The 22,084-nt window shown below is 42.1% G+C and overlaps 1 protein-coding gene across 1 annotated transcript in view; it reads right to left on the reverse strand.

The window, feature by feature from the left end:
* The window catches only part of LOC126092686 (protein pygopus-like), a 50,564-nt gene that overhangs the window by 10,564 nt on the left and 17,916 nt on the right, over positions 1–22,084 (reverse strand). The window contains exons 2-3 of the mRNA XM_049908409.1: positions 15,252–15,364; positions 4,234–4,360 (exon numbers count right to left, since the gene is read on the reverse strand). Coding sequence (XP_049764366.1) covers positions 4,234–4,360; positions 15,252–15,364 — 240 coding nt within the window. The remainder of the gene's footprint in view (positions 1–4,233; positions 4,361–15,251; positions 15,365–22,084) is intronic.

The following is a 22,084-nucleotide window of genomic DNA, read 5'->3' on the forward strand; positions in this document are numbered from 1 at the left end:
ACGTGATACGTTTTTTTATTTTCCAATTTTATACCTTTTGTATACTCTGGCTTCCAATACCAACTGTACAAAGACTGTATTTTATGTACCGGGTGTCCCAAAGTAACATAAAAAATGCTTAGAATGTTGTATAGGAAGGCAAAGTGATCGGTTTTGAAGAAGGAACCCTTATCTGGAAACGCAAGGCCTGGGAGCTGGAGAGTGTCGAAGTCTGAGATCGAGCAGTTGGGGCCCTGTAGCCATCTGTCATAGACGACCCCAGCCTAACAACATTCCTGCCCATGCACTTCATTCCTCCACATAGCCCTTGGGCTCATCCTACTGCAGACCTTGTGTGCTCTGCCAGTGTATTAACGTTGTTCGATGTACCATTGCACAGCTGCGGAAATAACCAACATGCTGTTTGCATACAGGAAAGCAGATTGCAATGGGAGAGCAGTGGCAAGGTTGTATGTGAAGCATTTCCCGAAAAAACGTACTCCACATCATTCCACATTTGCAGCGATTCAGACACATCTCAGAGAACCTGAAAGTTACACGTAGGTATTTTCTGCCTGAGATGTGTTCATTGTACAGTAAAGTATTAGCACTCTGTTCTGAGTAATTGCGAATAATATCCCCAGTCTACTGTGTGCAGGTAATCTATGCTTGCGTTGAACACTATACTTGGAGGAGTATGTGAAGACAATGTTTGAAGAGGACTCAGCCACCAGCACACTGCATGTGGCATAGGCACTGCATGTTGGTAATAGTGCCGTGTGGCATGTGCCTATGAATACTGTCACCATCCATACCATATGTAGAAAGTCCAGGCATTACGGGAGGAGAACTATCCACTAGGGGTACAGTTTGTGCAGTGGTGTTTACAACAATGCTTGCTAAAGCCACAATCCCTGTGCCTGCTGCTATTCACAGATGAATGCATGGTTACTAGAGACAGCATATTTAAATTGCACAACATGCATGTTTGGGTGGATGAAAACCAATGTGCACAGGTGATTCAAAATCACCAAGACAGGGTTGGTATTAACATCTGGACAGGGATATCATTAGACCACATTTATCATCAAACTGACTAACAGAATAGAGATCTACCTCACATTAGTTAGGGATGTAATGCCTAACCTATTGGATGTAGTGCCACTAAATATTCAGATAAATGTGTGACTGCAACACAACGGAGATCCAGCACATTTTGATGCCGATGTGCAGAATTGCCTCAATATTACATTTCCCAGGCGATGGTTTGGTACGGGTGGGCCAGTTCTATGGGCAGCACATATACCAGATCTGACAACTGTCGACTATTTCTGTGAAGTACACTCATGCTCGTAAATTAGGGATAATTGCGGAATGTGGTGCCACACAAAGTGGCACTACACAAAACTGGCGCTATTAGCATAGGCACATAGGGAACACACATTACACAGATCTGTAATTCCACAGTATTGGTGATAAGTTGAGAAAACTGTTCCGAAACACATGTGCTGCAAAACGCCACTGTTTCCTCCGCATGTACCCCGACATCAATATGGGATATGATCACCATGCACACATACACAGGCCGCACAACAGGTTGGCATACTCTGGATCAGGTGGACGAGCAGCTGCTGGGGTATAGCCGCCCATTCTTGCACCAGTGCCTGTCGGAGCACCTGAAGAGTTGTAGGGGTTTGAAGACGTGCAGTGATACATTGACCGAGAGCATCCCAGATGTGCTTGATGGGGTTTAGGTCTGGAATACAGGCAGGCCACTCGGTTCACCTAATATCTTGTATTTCAAGGCACTCCTCCACGATGGCAGCTCGGTGGGGCCGTGCGTTATCATCCATCAGGAGGGAGGTGGGACCCACTGCACCTCTGAAAAGGCAGACATGCTGGTGCAAAATGACGTCCTGATACACCTGACCCGTTAGAGTTCCTCTGTCAAAGACATGCAGGGATGTACATGCACCAATCATGATACCACCCCACACCATCAAACCACAACCTCCATACAGGTCCATTCGAGGACTTTTAGGGGTTTGGTAACTGGTTCCTGGTTCACGCCAGATGAAAACCCGTCGAGAATCACTGTTCAGACTATACCTAGACTCGTCTGGGAACATAACCTGGGACCACTCTTCCAATGACCATGTACTGTGTTCTTGACACCAGGTTTTACGGGCTCTCCTGTGACCAGTGGTCAGTGGAGTGTGTGTTTGGAGACAACTGTTCCAGTGGCTGCGGTAAGGCCCCGAGCAAGGCTACCTGCAGTACTCTGTGGCCGTCTGTGGGCACTGATGTGAGATGTCGGTCTTCTTGTGGTGTTGTACACTGTGGACGTCCCGTACTGTAGCGCCTGGACACGTTTCCTGTCTGCTGAAATCGTTGCCATAATCTTTAGATCACACTTTGTGGCACACGGAGGGCCTGTGCTACGACCGGCTTTGTTTGACCAGCCTCCAGTCGCCCTAGTATTCTACCCCTCATAACGTCATCAATATGTGTTCTTTGAGCCATTTTCAACACACAGTCACCATTAGCACGTCTGAAAACGTCTGTACACTTACTGGGTGCACCTTACTGTGACATGCACCAACACACCTATGTGTATGTGAACTGCTGCCAGCGCCACCGTGCGACGACCACAGGTCAGTGCACTGAATGGTCATACCCCGAGGTGATTTAAACCCGAAAACCGCCCACCAGAGCGTTGTTTCGCCAGGTATCGGCATTACCCTTAATTTATGAGCATCAGTATAGTATGAAGAGTATGGTGTGTGGCACACCTGTGATGTTAGTGAAAGACCTTACTGATAGAGTCCACAGAGCAATTGAAACACTTCAAAGAAAACTGCATGTATTGTCTCACGTGCACGAGGCTCAGCACTACCAATGCAGGCTCTGCATTGAAGTAAGAGGTACACAGTTCGAAGCCCATTTGTAGTGTAGACAGCGCAATGTGCTACGCCCTCCGTTTCTCAAGCTGTGCATTTCAGGATATGGGTTTCTTCTTGAAAACCCATCAGTGTGCCTTCTCACAGAACATACTGAGCATTGTCGCTGATTTTTTGGAACACCCTGTGTATGAATGTTTGTCACAGACGTATATGACCCCAGAAATAACAAAAGACATAATGCAGACTCTTTGACCTGTCAGTTCCTTATTTACTCTATGTGACAGTTATGTCAGACATGATCAAGAACTGAAACTTCCTGGCAGATTAAAACTGTGTGCCGGACCGAGACTCGAACTCGGGACCTTTGCCTTTCGCGGGCAAGTGCTCTACCAACTGAGCTACCCAAGCACGACTCATGGCCCGTCCTCACAGCTTTACTTCTGCCAGTACCTCGTCTCCTACCTTCCAAACTTAACAGAAGCTCTCCTGTGAACCTTGCAGAACTAGCACTCCTGACAGAAAGGATATTGCGGAGAAATGGCTTAGCCACAACCTGGGGGGATGTTTCCAGAATGAGATTTTCACTCTGCAACGGAGTGTGCGCTGATATGAAACTTCCTGGCAGATTAAAACTATGTGGCAGATCGAGACTCGAACTCGGGACCCTTGCCTTTAGCGGGCAAGTGCTTTACCAACTGAGCTACCCAAGTACGACCGCCATCAAGGCTTTGTCCGCCATGTCTCCGCAATATCCTTTCTTCCAAGAGTGCTAGTTCTGCAAAGTTCGCAGGAGAGCTTCTGTAAAGTTTGCAAGGTAGGAGACGAGGTGCTGGCAGAAGTAAAGCTCTGAGGACAGGGCGTGGGTTGTGCTTTGGTAGCTCAGTTGGTAGAGCTCTTGCCCGCGAAAGGCAAAGGTCCCGAGTTCGAGTCTCGGTCCGGCACATAGTTTTAATCTGCCAGGAAGTTTCATATCAGCGCACATTCCGCTGCAGAGTGAAAATCTCATTCTGGAGATGATCAAGAACTGTTACTAAGATCTAATAGAAAATATATCAGATGCCACTGACGATGGACTATGCACCGCAATATCGTGGCAAATAAGCATTTCAAGTGTAGTTCATGGTGTTTTAAACACGTCCTTTAATACATGCGAAACATATCCACAGCCATCACGTTCACTCCTATAGGCATGCTGTGTGGCGATCTCCACCTAAAATTTCCGTAACTTTGACACACTGGTTGGTCATTATGCACTTACACCAGTCGCCATCTGTAGGGATGTCTTTTTTCTGTATCGAGAATAAGCTCGCATGAGGATGAAATGTTAACTGAGATACCCCACTGTTAGTACCTGTCTCTTGTCCTGCGGCGGGGCCCTGCGCGGCTGCGGCCTGTCCCCAGCCTGAAGGCCTGGGTCACCCACCAGTTGCTGCTCCGCCATCCGCCTCGGTGGAGCCATCTGCCTGCTCTCGGCTGTCCTGCCAAACACAGCACTGGAATTAGCGCAACTCGCTAGTTTCTACGGCGCAAGCGAAATTTATAAACAAGCTGTGTGCATTGTCGCGTTTGATGAAAATTAGCCAAACAGCAGACGGTAGGACGACGTGTTTAAGACCTCTTACCCGCATTTAGTTGCCTTTTTATTAATTCAAGTGCGCTTGGGTTGGGTAACTTAACGTTTTTGCATATCATTGTCATACTGTGCTACAATACTTTCTCTTCTCTCTCTACCTTGTTCGAATCCGTACCGGGATAAATAAAGAAGGGGACACCCTGAAATAATTAGTTATTTAACAAAGGAGATACATATCAGCACAACGGATAACGCAAGGGAAGCCTCCAGTAACTGAGAAAGTTACACAGCTCAACCATACACACTGACACGATCCATACTTCTTATCTCATTAAATTTGTGTACTACCTGGGTTATGCTAATAACATTTACATTCAATGCATGGATAGCTTTAATGGTGGGGATTGTGGTTCAAATCATCACATGAAATGTGGAGGTGCTTCTCTTTGGCAAAATTGTTTATTATAGTTTTCATGAAACTAAAGAAATATATGCATTAACAATATCCTGATGGAACGCATTTCCTAACCCACTTGTGTCTTAGATACCATATGTACGTAGATATCGATGGGATCTATGTTGCTATACTAGGAGACAATCAAATCTCTGTCAAAAATGGATTTCGATGTGCAATTATAACACCAATAACTAGTCCCCCGTTAACCTCCAAGACTGGCCATGCAGCACTGTTGAGAATTAAATTTTTTGGGGCGGGAAATCAAAATTCTGTTCGCGTAGAAACGAAATAATTTAGACGGGAAAAGGGGCAAACAGACATGAACATTAACAGTAACACAGACACATTATACAATAATACATCCTTTTTATTGTTTCACAAACATACACGTTAATTCCCAGTCTGAATTTCAACAAGAGCATGTAACACATTGCAGTTTTATGTGGCCATCGCCAGTTTGGTAGATGGCAATCATTTTTATCAACATTGCTCATCATTTTAGTTACACGCTCTTGGATTATAGCAAAATGTCTCAGTTGAAATTCCTCAAGAGCGATCCACATGTTCCATGCTTTACTCACCCTCAGTGATTGTTCGTGGCTATATTAAACACAAAATTTCACAGAATTTACCTATGCTTACTAAAATTATGACGTTGGTAGTCAGTTCTCCGACTGGGGCTACACTTGACGACAGATTGGAGACAGTGACCAACTGTAAAAAAGTCCATTAAATAGCAAATTATTTCAAACGCTGATTTTTCTTAAATATTTCAAAAAGATCAGACGTTTTTACTAAATATCTGTATACGAGTAATACCTGCATACGAGTTCTGTGAATCATCTGAGTTATTCAAGTTACGACCACATGGATACTTCAAACATTGGATGAGGTCCAATTTACTAATAAAAATCTCAAATATTTATCAAAATGACAAACGTTAATCGTAGTAAGAGAGTAAATTGAATTTAGAGCTCATCTAAGATAAGTTGTGCTTAAGCCATTAAAAGTTGACTTAATTCTAACGGATGGCGGGAAGCTCCATGCTTGCACCTGAAACCGAAAATCCTAACTGCTGCATTTATTATTACAAATGGTGGTTCTTAACGGAAATGTAACTATCAACCGCCTGTAAGAGAATGGATTAGACACACACATAATATAATACTTCATCCCTGTTACCTTCGAATCTTCGTATGGCGGAGACCATCACTGGTCCATGCTCACCCTCAACAGTCCCGGAAAAGAGTGACCACAAGATGGCGACCACCCCCAACGGTCGCTTTGCTTTCGCTGAAGGGGGTGGAGGAACCGCTACCAACCCCTGAAGCTGAGACGGAAACAGTTGCGACTTTGACTGAAATCACAGATGCGGTTACGTTGGCACCAGGACGCAACAGCTAATCTGTCTATGTTACTCTGTCACCCAGCAAACGTTGAATGGAATATTCCCTTTCAGATTCTAGAAATGGCAGAGGTAAAATATCGGGAGCGAAAGGGTTTTTATAATTTGTACAGAAACCAGATGGCAGTTATAATAATCGAGGGGCACGAAAGGGAAGCAGTGGTTGAAAAGGGAGTGAAGCAGGGTAATAGCCTATCGCCGATTTTATTCAATCTGTATACTGAGCAGAAGTAAAGGAAACAAAAGAAAAATTTGGAGTAGGAATTAGAGTCCATGGAGAAGAAATAAAAACTTTGAGGTTTGCCGATGACAATGTAATTCTGTCAGAGACAGCAAAGGACATGGAAGAGCAGTTGAACGGAATGGACAGTGTCTTGAAAGAAGAATATAAGATGAAAATCAACAAAAGCAAAACGAGGATAATGGAATGTAGTCGAAATAAGTCAGGTGATGTTGAGGGAACTAGATTAGGAAGATAAGTTTTGTCATTTGGGAAGCAAAATAACTGATGATGGTCAAAGTAGAGAGGATATAAAATGTAGACTGCCAACGGCAAGAAAAGCGTTTCTGAAGAAAAGAAATTTGTTAGCGTCGAGTATAGATTCAAGTGTCAGGCGGTCTTTTCTGAAAGTACCGGTATGGAGTGTAGCCAGGTATGGAAGTGAAACATGGACGATAAACAGTGTAGACAAAAAGATAATAGAGGCTTTTGAAATGTGGTGCTACAGAAGATTGCTGAAGATTAGATGGGTAGATCACGTAACTAATGGGGAGGTGCTGAATAGGACTTGAAAGAAGATAAATGTGTGGTACAAGCTGACTAGAAGAATGGATCAGTTGGTAGGACACATTCTGAGGCATCAAGGGATCACGAATTTAGTACTAAAGGGAAGCCACTGGGGTAAAAATCGGAGAGGAAGGCCAAAAGATGAATACAATAAGCAGGTTCAGAAGGATGTAGGTTGTAGTAGTTACTCGGAGATGAAGAGGCTTGCACAGGATAGAGATGCATCAAACCAATCCTTGGACTGAAGATCACAACAACACCAACAAGAACACCCATCAGACGAACTTTCTCAAATGACAACTCAACATTTAATAATACATAACAACGTAGAGGTAGAAGGATAGGCTGTGGATAACGTGATTTATAATAAAGACACACAGTAATGTCCCTTCCTTCACCAGAGGAAATAAAATAGAATGTCAATTTACGTCATTGAGACAACAAAACTATTATGCTCTCGTGATAAGGTACTGAGGCGGAAAACTGGTTCAGTGTCAATGTACAAGGTATGAAAACATATTCTCACACACAACTTGTGGATGTCAGCTATCAAAGTCGCAGCACCAGAGCGACAAAAACATTTATCTTACGCACGTAATCCAGAAAGCGGTCCAGCTGCAGTGATGTGGAACTTCGGTGAACTTTTCCTGGAATCCAATGCACAGAATCCTCCACCAAAATGGGTGCTTGGAGCTCATATCAAACGACGTGATGCGCAAACCCACCACTCCTCAAAACTTCAATGGCTCTAAAAAAACGTATGGAAAGAAGAACAGGCAAAAACAGTTCGCCAGAATTCTGACATGCAACCTATTCGCCTCCATAACATTGTAGTTTACAGATTGGACAAGTGATCGAGGATATCTATCGTCAATAATAAAAATATTTTTACACCATGGAAACTTCTCCATTGACCTCTGCAAGACTGATCTCAAGACATTCCTCAAGTTGGGTAGATGAGTCAACATCAGAAGGTGATACCAATCACATTTGCTTCTCATGTAGGTGGTATAATGATCAGGAAGTGACGTTGTGCAAGAGACTAGCAGATTTGAAGCACTAATGTCTCCCTAGTATTACCATTATCCTCACATCAGAAAACGCCAATGGCTTTGCCTCGTTGATGCACCAGTTCTCATCAGAACCCCAAAGTTAAGCAACGTTAGATGGGCAATACTTGGATGGGTAGCCACGTCGGTATGCCTCATAGTACTGGCTGCGTACACTTTGTCTTCATGGTAAAGGGGAGGAGGGATAGAGGCGTACAGTACGGCGCGTAATCACCAAAATCTGAGCCAATGATTGAGATTAAATTCCAAGCCGCTCCATAGTGTCTCTTGAAGTGTATGCGCATGTGACTCTGTTGACGGTGATTGCTCCCTTGTCGCCTTGGTGCTAATCGAGAAGAGTAAGTTACATTTTGGCACCAGGTTTCACCGTTTCCATTCTGTCGTCATCCAACACAGACATCACACCACACCGCACACACACACACACACACACAAACACACACACACAAACACACACACACACACACACACACACACACATTCACATCTCAGACACACTTACACAAATAACTGTCACAGTTCGTGAAGAAAAGGCGTCATTGTGCACAAAGGACAAGAAAACATTCCCAATTTAGGCGGCTGAACCTGCTCTTCGTAGTCTTCGAGTCAACGATGCCATATAACATTTTTTTCGTCAGAGAATGCAACAACTTACAAAAGAAACACAGATGTTTATCGACCTGTAAAGTACAGATAAAATCATCAGCTACGTTTTTCACTGTATGTATTTTTTTGTGTACCTCCTGTAGCTGAGTTGTCAGGGGGGGACTCAGTTCGATTGCCGGTACCGCTAAGGAATTTTCCTTGGTGAGAGGACTGGTACGGGGTGCACGCAGCCTCGTGAGGAAAAATGAGGGGCTACTCGACAGATTAATAGCGGTTCCAAAATCAAAAAACCAGACAACGACCGGTAGAGCTATGGCACAGCGGTCGATGGGCACATCGGGACCAAAAGCGTAACTTTACTGATGTACTTATTTTAGTAGTACATTAAGAAACATGCCCGCATCTCGTGGTCGTGCGGTAGCGTTCTCGCTTCCCACGCCCGGGTTCCCGGGTTCGATTCCCGGCGGGGTCAGGGATTTTCTCTGCCTCGTGATGGCTGGGTGTTGTGTGCTGTCCTTAGGTTAGTTAGGTTTAAGTAGTTCTAAGTTCTAGGGGACTGATGACCATAGAGGTTGAGTCCCATAGTGCTCAGAGCCATTTGAACCATTAAGAAACACAAAAACCAGACTACAAACAATGATCAACAAACAGACTAATGAGAATAGTTATTTGAGATGAAGAAACTAAGTTGAATTCTCAGAGAATGAAAAAAATTTGGGCCAACAGGAAACTGAAAAACTCTTTTAATAAAACTGACAGTAACAGGCAAACAAATAAATATTGAGACGGTAAAATGATTTGCAACAACAGTTCAAAGGAATGAATAGTTCCTTCATTTCTCAACATAGTCAAAGCCCTGGAAGGTTTTCTTTAAGTTTTGGAAACAGATGACAATTGGATGGGGCTAAGTCGGGGTTGCATGGAAGATGATCGATGGCAGAGAACCTTAGGCGTCGGATTGGTGCAGACGTTGCATCACTCCTGCGTGGTCTGTCGTTATGATGCTGAAGAAGAGAGGCCGCTCCTTGTATGGAGGAACACTTCGAATTCTAAACTCAATTACAGCACGCTGTTTTTCACGCACCTACACAGTTACGTTACAAACGCCATGTTGCACGTTACAATTCGGAGCCCTCTAGCGGCAGACGGCTACAAATACGGAGACGTGAAGAATAAAGATGGAGAATGTTAATAATGTTTGTTTTATTTAAAAATCTATAGCAGTTTTTGCATAAAAAATTCGAAGGCATTTCTTTCCTGCACACCTTCGTATTTAGCAAATAATAGAAATTAATATCCTAAGAAGTCTTTTCAGCAGGTATTTGTCTGGAGTCTAGCCTTATATGGAAGCGAAATAGGAACGATAAACAGAAAAGACAAGAAGAGAATACAAGATTATGAATTGTGATGCTACAGGTGAGTGCTAAAGATAAGATAAAATAACTAATGAAGAGGGACTCAATCGAATAGGGGATAAGGCAAATTATATTTATAGCAGACCTTGACTAATATAATGTATGCGTCAATAGGACACATATTGAGACTTCAGTTTCGTAATTCAGGGGAAAAAGAAGGGGGGGGGGGAGGCCAAGGCCTGACTACAATAACAGGTTCATATCCGTCAGGTCATAGTAGTTATTGAGACCTGCGAGTGAAGAATTGCACAAAACCAGTCTTCGGACAAGGAATCAGCACAACAAAAACACTTGTGCGACGCAAACGCCAATACACATATAATAAAAAAAATTACAAAATTTATTGCCGGGGGCAACAACATAACGTAATCAGTGATCTGTGATGATATTAATGATGGTTTTTCTCGTTGCTGCTGCAGAACTAACAGCAGCTTATAAAGTTGTCAAGCATCATAATCCTTCAATTCTCTTGACTGTACTGTAAAACCGAATGCCGCAATGCATCTTGACTCCAAATTCGCCACAAAGCGGTCTAAGGCCAGGACCAAAGGTACTGTGATTGTTAAAAATATTCTCGCAGCACACTCCATGTCCGAATGCATAAAACAATTGCAAGAAGCTTCATTTTACGGCATAGGCACCTACACATCGAACCACAAAGCTGAAAAGATGTTTCCTTTAGTTGTTCAATACGTTACTGAAACTGACGGAATCCAACAGAAGTTGTTGAAGTTTGATTCGCTGCATAACGAAACGTCGGAGACAATTGCAAAGTTTTGTCTAGACATTTTAAGACAACTGCAAATTTCAGTAAATAAATTAATCGCTTTCTGTGGAGATAATACTAGTACTAATTTCAGAGAGCTTCATCGACGTGGCCAGCGGAATGTGTCTCACCAAATTAAAGAAGAACTGGGAAAAAATGCCCTGCCCATATTCTCCACCATACTATATTTTTCAATATACGTGGTGCAGACAGAGAACGTTAAGAGTTCTGCTTATACGTTGATTTCAGTCATCGGACTCTCCTATCTTACTCAAAGACATGCTGATTGTCGTTAATGCACGCAGTTGAGATAAATCTTAAATGGTTCAAATGGCTCTAAGCACTATGGGACTTAATATCTGAGGTCATCAGTCCCCTAGACTTAGAACTACTAAACCTAACTAACCTAAGGACATCACACACATCCATGCCCGAGGCAGGATTCGAACCTGCGACCGTAGCAGCAGCGCAGTTCCGGACTGAAGCGCCTAGAACCGCTCGCCTACAGCGGCCGGCAAACAAATCTTAAGCTTTGGTTTCCATTAAAATAATTTTTTGGTCCTGAAGACAGCAATCCGATCAGAGAAATTTACTTCATGTTTCTATAGTCAAACTTGGCTCTGTTTGAAAAAAAAAAATAAAATAAAATAAAAAGCGTGGAGAAGAATAAAGTCCCGATAACTGAAATAAGAAATACATTAACTGACGCTCAGCGAGTTGTCTGAATGAAACGAAGACTACCAGTTTTTTGGCATGCAAACCAAGATAAATTTGAACAAATTAAAGAATAAGAACCCTAACCAAGAAATAATTAATTTTATTTCGAAATCAGAGGAAGATCTGAAGAAATAATGGATTGCTTTGCTGTAGCATTTGACTGCTTAGGAGAAATGGGTTATTTTTTTCAATAAGTGTCAAGTATTTGATCGGACGACGCTATCTGGAACACCAGATTGGGTGATGATTGAAAACACTGTTATATACCTAACTAAAAATGGTGTGAAGATTTCAAGCGATAATTTTTTTCAAAAATATGTGTAGCTCAAGAGCTTTTTAGAAATTTCAAGGTAAATGATAACAGCCGAATACTTGCAGGATAAAGATCCTTGACCACGTAAACTAAGCATTACTCGGACGAATGGAAGTCTGTACACTCCGTTGAAGAAAAGGTGAATTTACTTTCTTACGGAAATCAAAAATCCGGAACACAAATGCGAACTGTTTTTTACTTCCACACACAATGCTACTGTGGAAAAAGTATTTTCGCTGATGTCGGTCCAGTGGATTGATAAAAGAAATCGAATGCTGCCAGGGACTGTGGAATCAATCTAATAGGGCTAGTTTGTCCGCCTGCTTAGCTGAATGGCAACGTGTTTGCTTCCTATGCAGCGGGCGCGGGTTCGATTCCCAGCCGGGTTGGATAGTTTCTGAGTGTTGTGTTGTCCTCATCTTCATTTCATCCTCATCACCACCACGTGAGTCGCCCTATATGGCGTCGACTGCAATAAGACTCGCGCATGGCGGCCGATCTTCCCCGGATGGGGCCTCCCGTCCAGCAAAGCCATATGATCATTTCATTTTTTTTCCACAGTGCCAGTTTAACTACAAGCTGACTTGCATGGAGTTTTATAAATACGTAAAACGGAAAAAGGACTTGCTGAAAAAGGTGAAATCTTCTGAAAAATATGGTGCACCAACTGCTGCTCCACAGCTATATCGACGTAACTGTTTTCTAAACAAAAACTAAGTATATTAAATTCTTTTACTTCATTTCTACACCCCCTACCCCCCCCCCCCCCTTCCTCTCAAGTGTGTCTCGACGAGGTACCAACTGACATAACAGAGATAAGAGTCCGCACAGGACATGGTGGCCGTGCGCAGTGGCCAATTTTTGTCCAAAGCACTGGGCGAGTTCATTAGTTTGTTCAGAAGAGGAGGCCGACAGTGTTTTGCCACCTTTCGGCTGGTCGGGATGACAGAATCGAGGTCCACGCCATGTAGCCTTTCTCAAACTATTTTACAGAAACTATTCGGTAAAAAAAATCATTTTTTCATTATTGTGATATTTACATGGAAGTAACACACTTTGCGAAACTCTAAAACGTTTTCAATGAAAATAGGGGACGCTATGATTTTGCGTTTGCTGCGTATTACATACTATGTTCCTGCGTATGAAATTTAGCTAAAATATCGAATTTTTATTTAGACTTGGGTGAAGGACTTTATCTGTCAACAATCTCGAGAAAATTGATCTGATACAACACACTCATTTGCGATCGCGCCGCGCCAGCGATAAAGCGAAGTGAAATATCCACAACATTCCTCTTTTTTATTTTTACAAACGGTTTGAGATATAGAAATAAGATTTTGGGAAATGATAGCACACGAAGAGGAGAGTATTTTTACATTTGGTTATTATGCAAAACTTTATTAGCTATGTTTTTTTTTTCACTTGCCGCCCTGATTTTACGACCCACCACCTAAGTGCTTAAGGTGGGTCTATTTTGACCACTTGGCCGCTACGACCGGTGTGCGGACACTGATGTAGTTGATGAAACTCACACCAGTTTCCGCATCCGGTCGCACCGTTGCCCGTGTCCCGCCACGTGGAGGCGGGTCTGTGCTTTTTTTTTTTTTCTTATTTCTTTCTTTACTTTGGCAGCTTTCCCAAAACCGATTTAACAAAATTTTTACAAAAATAAATTTTGAATTAGAAGAAGAAAATACAAGGAATAGTTTGGACTGAAGAGGAGAAAAGACGATAGGAAAGGAAGAGATGATAGTCCCACCACCGTAGGGGACTGAGGATGAGCGCCTTGGGATTTATCTTCAAGCCTCTGATCCTCAGTCCCCTAACCTTAGCCTAGGAAGTTCTATTCTATTCTATTTATGGCGTTTGATATCTCTATTTATGTTCTATCTGGTTACTTGTATACAGGTTTAGAGTGCCGTGGTAGCTGATGGCAATTGCGACGGTGCGCCGACACTGTTTATGTCTAATTTTATACATTAATCTATTGTCAGTTTTAGGTCTACTTATGTAAGTCTATTGCATGTCAGTTCTTTTATATTGAGACTTAGTTTAGTTCTTCCACACTATGGTGTCTGTCTGGGTGCTGCATATAGGTTTATTGTCTGTGTGGTCTTCTGTTCCTGTACTCTTTGTGGCATTCGTCAGAAATGTTATTCCTTAAACTACACCGAGCGAGGTGGCGCAGTGGTTAGCCCACTGGACTCGCATTCGGAAGGACGACGGTTCAATCCCGCGTCCGGCCACCCTGATTTGGGTTTTCCGTGATTTCCCTAAATCGCTCCAGGCAAATGCTGGTATGGTTCCTTTGAAAGGGCACGGCCGACTTCCTTCTCCATCCTCCCCTAATCCTATGAGACCGATAACCTCGCTGTTTGGTCTCTTCTCCCAAACAACGAACCTTGAACTACAGACTTTTCCGATGAAAAATGTAATTTTTAGGGTCATCGATAGCTCCTGAAATGAAAAGTGCTATGAGTTTTGGAACAACATAAGTGAAGACATTGCACGTTCGTCTCGTACCAAGGATGTGCTTTTTCCTGAGTTCTTCACTTAACAACTTAATAAACCACTGTTTCATATTAATCTCGAAACTGCGTCTGCACAACATATTAGTGAGGTGACCTGTATAAACCCCGCTATGTTTTGACGAAAGTAACAAATTCTAACACGGGAAGAAGAAAAATGAGTCTCTTTCAGTCACAATTTGCTACTCTTGACGCTTCTCTGAAAGTTACAAAGCCAAGCGAAAATAATTCGCTGCATTTTCAGCGGAATTATTTTTAGATACTAACTAAAAAAAATGGTTCAAATGGCTCTGAGCACTATGGGATCTAACATCTGAGGTCATCAGTCCCCTAGAACTTAGAACTACTTAAACCTAACTAACCTAAGGACATCACACACATCCATGCCCGAGGCAGGATTCGAACCTGCGACCGTAGCGGTCACGCAGTTCCAAACTGACGCGCTTAGAACCGCACGGCCACACCGGCCGGCTACTAACTAAAGCAAAGGTGACATCTTTTTAATGGTCACCATGCCACCATGCAAGTATGGGCAGGGAGGGTCTGCACTTAATATTTACAAAAAATGTGAGCGTGGGCTTCAATCTAGAATGGAACTCCCCTTCAGCGCTGAGCTTTTCTCCTACAGCGCCTACCCGCCTAGCGCTCTACCCACACATGCCCTGCCGACTGCTAGTCTACCGACCACGGTATTCTGCGCAGGCTCTACCCTTAGCTTATTTTATTGCTCACCTGGAGAGCTGTGGCGGCTTGGTGGGTGTTGCTCCGAAGTCTCGCTGCTTCTTTGGATCCAGTCTGACGGGCTGCAGCAAGCCCGCCCTCGACTGCATCAGCACCGTGCCTCGCTGCACACACGAGACCACAATAACGGCACACCAACACTAATTCCTTTTCTGTTTGGCATGGAACATATACAGGGTGAAGTAAATTTTGGCCACTCAGACTGCACAGTGCACTTCATCGAATACTTGCATTGAAAAAAAGTATCTATAATAAATTTTGTCCTGTGCATATTTTCGGTAGATATAGGGCACAAAATATTTAATTTTTTTGCCACACTATACTCAGACTGTGTAATAAAATCCAGACTGCTGGTATAGTAGTTTAATGATATATTTCGTGTGATGGATCCATGTCAGTTACATTGCCATCATCAGACAATTTGCAAATGTTACCTAACTTTTTTTTATTTTGTTATAATGTTGGTTAATCATGTTCTCGGATACACAGATTTGGTATTTACATCCACATGTCATCAATGATCACTGTCACTCCGTATGGTACCACCGTGGTGTAGGTTTAGATCGCTCACATTAAAAACTGTTTTGTGGTTTGCTTCTGTTGTTAATGTATCTTAGCTGTAATTTTTTGTAATTTGACACTTTATCTTTAAATTTGACAGACTGACGAATGTGACAGTTGACCAAAGATGCTATATAGTTACAGCTGTGATGTGTTGATGTTATCATTTTGGCTGTATCTCCCTGTAATCGATGTGTTTGTTGCTAATTGTTTGTGCCTACCCATTATCTTTGGTTAGGAATTCAATAAAATTTTCTATGAATTATTTATGTTTTAGTCCACAGCTCGTGGTCTCATGGTAGTGTTCTCGCTTCCCGAGCACGCAGTCCCGGGTTTGATTCCTGGCGGGGTATGGGATTTTCACCTGCCCTGTGATGATTGGGTGTTGTTGTATCGTCTTCATCAACATCATTTATCCCCATTATGGTCGGAGGAAGGTAACGGTAAACCACCTCCTTTAGGACCTTACCTCGTACTGCGTTGCTGGTCTCCCACACCGTTCCCCTATACTCTGTCAAGAAGCAGGGCACTTCATTTCCATTTATGTTTTAAATTCGATTATTCATTTAAAACTTCACCAGGGCATTCTATTGTGTGTAGATTTCTAATTCTTCAAGAACGTTCGTTGTTAAACCTTTATGTAATATGTGTACAATTTTCATTGCTAGCTAGATTCGTTCTGCGTTGTGGTTATCGTTCTTTCAAGTTGCTGGAGAATCTAGATGGATTATTTTCGCTAGTCCTCGAGTGCTCTAGATGTCTTGCGCTTTAGTTGCGACTTGTCTGACGATAAAACTTCAAATTATGAAAATTACAAAATAGGAACATTAATAGCAGAAGCAAACCACAAAACAGATTACAACATAAGAGTCCTAAACCTACAGTACGTTGTAATACGACACAGAGTGGTAATGACCACTGATGATACATGGACGTAAATACTAAATCTCTTTATCCGAAAGTATGATTAACCAACATTATAATAAAATTTTAAAAAATGTTATTTAAGTTTCGCAGATGGTCTGAAAATGGCATTCTAACCGAAATGGATCCAACACAATAAATACGCCGTTAAACTACTGAACAAGCAAACTGGATTTTGTTACATAATTTCTCTGAGAGATAGCTTCTATGCAGCGGGCCCATTGGATCGTAAAATATAATCAGATTTTCGACAGGCACAGGGCATGTCCAGAGAATAAGATTCCGCATTTGTTTAAAAATCGAAAAATTTACACCAAACACTATTTTTCAAAGGAGGACATTATTCCACCAGATTGTGCTATAACTATTTTATTTGCGCTGCTAGTTTCACGCACTGCCCATCCTCAAGTGCATCGTTTCGTCAAAAAATCACGAGTCATGCCTACTTGTGCATAGCACGACCGTCAAGGGGCATCATCTTGTAACTTTACTACAAATTGCACTATAGAGAGTGATTCCAATTAACTTTCAAAAACCCCCGAAGCGACGTAGATGACTCAGAGACAAGTACCTCAAATTCCGCAAAAGTGATGCCGAACATGTCACGTCACCATATGACGTGCCTCGCCACAGGTGCAACAGCTGAGCCTACCGGACCTGATAACCCCAATCCGAGCCGAGCAGAACGTCGCTGTCGCTCAGGGCCTACGTGTGCGACTCTAGCGCGTGGGGTTCGGTGTTCGAGTCTTGCGTTTTGCAAGCAGAACTTTTTGATTGCGTCAGACAATTATGTGTTTACACTGAGGTTGTCGTTATTGTTGTTGTTGTGATATTCAGTTCTGAGACTGGTTTGATGCAGCTCCCCATACTACTCTATCCTGTGCAAGCTTCTTCATCTCCCAGTACTTGCTACAACCCACATCCTTCTGAAACTTCTTAGTGTATTCATCTCTTGGTCTTCCTCTACGATTTTTACCTTCCACGCTGCCCTCCAATGCTAAATTTGTGATCCCTTGATGCCTCAGAACATGTCCTACCATCCGGTCCCTTCTTCTTGTCAAGTTGTGCCACAAACTCCTCTTCTCCCCAATTCTATTCAATACCTCCTCATTAGTTATGTGATCTACCCATCTAATCTTCAGCATTCTTCTGTAGCATCACATTTCGAAAGCTTCTATTCTCTTCTGGTCTAAACTATTTATCGTCCATGTTTCACTTCCATACATGGCTACACTCCATACAAATGCTTTCAGAAAGGACTTCCTGATACTTAAATCTACACTCGAAGTTAACAAATTTCTCTTCTTCAGAAACGCTTTCCTTGCCATTACCAGTCTATATTTTATATCCTCTCTACTTTGACCATCATCAGTTATTTTGCTCCCCAAATAGCAGAACTCCTTTGGTACTTTAAGTGTCTCATTTCCTAATCTAATTCCCTCAGCATCACCCGACTTAATTCGACTACATTCCACTATCCTCGTTTTGCTTTTGTTGATGTTCATCTTATATCCTCCTTTCAGGATACTGTACATTCCGTTCATCTGCTGTTCCAGGTCCTTTGCTGTCTCTGATAGAATTGCAATGTCATCGGCAAACCTCAAAGTTTTTATTTCTTCTCTATGGATTTTAATACCTACTCCGAATTTTTCTTTTGTTTCCTTTACTGCTTGCTCAATATACAGATTGAATAACATCGGGAGCCGGCCGAAGTGGCCGTGCGGTTAAAGGCGCTGCAGTCTGGAAACGCAAGGCCGCTACGGTCGCAGGTTCGAATCCTGCCTCGGGCATGGATGTTTGTGATGTCCTTAGGTTAGTTAGGTTTAATTAGTTCTAAGTTCTAGGGGACTAATGACCTCAGCAGTTGAGTCCCATAGTGCTCAGAGCCATTTGAATAACATCGGGGATAGGCTACAAACCTGTCTCACTTCCTTCCCAACCACTGCTTCCCTTTCATGCCCCTCGACTCTTATAACTGCCATCTGTTTTCAGTACAAATCGTAAATAGCCTTTCGCTCCCTGTATTTTACCCCTGTCACCTTCAGAATTTGAAAGAGAGTATTCCAGTCAACATTGTCAAAAGTTTTCTCTAAGTACAATTGATAGAAATGTAGGTTTGCCTTTCCTTAATCTTTCTTCTAAGATAAGTCGTAGAGTCAGTATTGTCTCATGTGTTACAATATTTCTAGGGAATCCAAACTCATCTTCCCCGAGGTCGGCTTCTACCAGTTTTTCCATTCGTCTGTAAAGAATTCGCGTTAGTATTTTGCAGCTGTGACTTATTAAACTGATAGTTCGGTAATTTTCACATCTGTCAACACCTGCTTTCTTTGGGATTGGAATTATTATATTCTTCTTGAAGTGTGAGGGTATTTCGCCTATCTCATACATCTTGCTCACCAGATGGTAGAGTTTTTCATGACTGGCTCTCCCAAGGCCGTCAGTAGTTCAATGGAATGTTGTCTACTCCCGGGGCCTCGTTTCGACTCAGGTCTTTCAGTGCTCTGTCAAACTCTTCACACAGTATCGTATCTCCCATTTCATCTGCATCTACATCCTCTTCCATTTCCATAATATTGTCCTCAAGTACATCGCCCTTGTATAGACCCCCTAGATACTCCTTCCACCTTTCTGCTTTCCCTTCTTTGCTTAGAACTGGGTTTCCATCTGAGCTCTTGATGTTCATACAAGTGGTTCTCTTTTCTCCAAAGGTTTCTTTAATTTTCCTGTAGGCAATATCTATCTTACCCCTAGTGAGATAAGCCTCTACAGCCTTACATTTGTCCTCTAGCCACCCCTGCTTTGCCATTTTGCGCTTCCTGTCGATCTCATTTTTGAGACGTTTGTATTCCTTTTTGCCTGCTTCATTTAATGCATTTTTATATTTTCTCATTTCAACAATTAAATTCAATATTTCTTCTGTTACCCAAGGATTTCTACTAGCCCTCGTCTTTTTACCTACTTTATCCTCTGCTGCCTTCACTACTTCATCCCTCAGAGCTACCCATTCTTCTTCTACTGTATTTCTTTCCCCCATTCGTGAGAATTGTTCCCTTATGCTCTCCCTGAAACTCTGTACAACATTTGGTTTAGTCAGTTTATCCGGGTCCCATCTCCTTAAATTCCCACCTTTTTGCAGTTTCTTCAGTTTTAATCAGTTTCATAACCAATAGATTGTGATCAGAGTCCACATCAGCCCCAGGGAATGTCTTACTCTGAGCTAAGATTTATTATTTTATTTGTCGGTATCTCGGTCTCCGCTGGTTTGGTGCAAAGTACAATACAACAAAAAACTACGGTATTGCGTCACACGTAAATGACTGTAAGCTCCTGAAATGCGTCGTCACTAGGCATTCTTTTCTATATAATGTGTCTAAATAGAAATATGGACAAAAGGAAAGAAACACAGAATGTGAAAAGCTTTAATTTGGTCACCGAGAGGACAATAATTTTGTAACTTCTACGTTTACATAAAATCAAGTTCACAAAAAGTGTTCGAAATTTGCACCTATTGCTCGAATGCAAGTATTGCATCGCTCAATCATCCCTTCACGCCTAAGCTCAACTCCTGCAAGTGCGGCGAGAAACGTCATCTGGTGACGTCACATGTTTAACATTTCTCATCCATTTTTGGGGTACTTCTCAACATTTGCGACCACATGAGTCTTAAATTACTTGTCTCATCGTCATCTATGTCGCTTTGGGGTTATTAAACGATAATAACAATCGACCTGTAGACATGTTCGTGTAACTGACATTGTGCATGAGTGCAGGGGAAAATAAGCAAGGCACATGATTTTCAGACGACGTGGCCACATCTACTGCTAGCGATGTACTTGAGAATGGGCAGCGCCCGCAACTAGTAGTGTAAATAAAATAATTTAAAACACGTCGTTGTGGAATATCGTCCTTCTTAAAATTTCCTGTAAACATTGCGTTTATTTCTTCTAAACTCGGTCAATGGTCGCCACGTACCATTTCTTCAATATTTTCCAACACATCAATCTCGATTGAAGAACGCCCGCTTCTTTGTTCAACATATCATCATAGTAAACTGATTTGATTTGTTAAACATGAGGAACAGCGTGTTTCCCTCTGCAAGAAGAAACCGTGTTACACTCCTCACGTCGCAGGTGCCGGGATTCATGACAGAAACACTCATTTCAGCACGGCATTACAATAATAATTTCCAGCCGACTGAGGCAAACGAGTTTGTGTTCTACTACTAAGACCTCCTCCTTGAAAGCAGTGATGCAAACCTTACCAAAGAAAGTTCCTTTGAGCGTGAGAGGCTCATAGCTCTTAATTTCTGGACATGCCTCGTATCTTTGATCAAGACAGTTTAACAGCGCTGTCCAGCAAGAGGAGGTTGTATTAGTTTCTAAGAGCATTTTTTGGTTTCCAAAAGGATTGTTTGGTTCCCAACGGAAATTATAGTTTCCGAAGGGATTTCTAGTTTCTATGACGATTATCAGTTGCTGACGATGCTTTTAATTTCTCAGTGTAACTGCTCGAAAGAATTTGTAGTTCCTTAAGAAAATTTCTAATTGTTTAAGAGAATATCAATTTGTCAAGAGAATTTTTAGTTTACTAAGAGAATTTTTAATTAATCAAGACAGTCTTTAATTATTGACCAGGATATTTTTCTTTCTCAACAGAATTTTTAATTTCTCAGGATGATTTCGATTTTCAAGAATAGTGTTCCATCAAGACTGTTTAACTTGAAGATTTTGGCTTTCAAGAGACCTTTCACTTCATGATGAGATAATTAATGTTGCAAATGTTAACGCTGACGAAGGTGAGATATGGTGAGTGCAAGGTGAATTAGTAAGACAGAAAAGAGGCAAAAAAGTTTGATTGGTGGGAGGATTGTTAATTTTACAAGTAGGTTAGAGTTGACAGTTTTCTTTGCAATGAGGAAACGGGTGTATATAAAAAGGAGGGAAGCAATGCTGACAGTGGACTGTGGTGCGTTTTAAGATAACAGAGCGAACGTTTAGAGGCAAACATGTCTCTAAAAGTGATATAATAAAGAGACTGAACTCCCGCTTGTGTTTGAGCATTCGGCAATTGCACTAGTTTTGTAAAAGACCATCCTTTAATAGCTCGCCAAAGAAAGTAAAATTAACAAATACAAATAAATAAGGCTACACCTACAATTAAAATTCTCCGCCTCTAGCATGTCTACCCAATACACTATCAAATGCATTATTTGAGCATCGTTGTTATATCGTACTGAATGAATATTTTGTCTGTAAGTGTGGTTACAGCATTTTCAAAATGATATTCCTTGATGTCCATTTTGCTATCGAGGTCATACACACGAGGAAATTTTGTTA

Source organism: Schistocerca cancellata, chromosome 7 (genome assembly GCF_023864275.1).
Source record: "Schistocerca cancellata isolate TAMUIC-IGC-003103 chromosome 7, iqSchCanc2.1, whole genome shotgun sequence".
NCBI classification, from domain to species: Eukaryota; Metazoa; Arthropoda; class Insecta; order Orthoptera; family Acrididae; genus Schistocerca; species Schistocerca cancellata.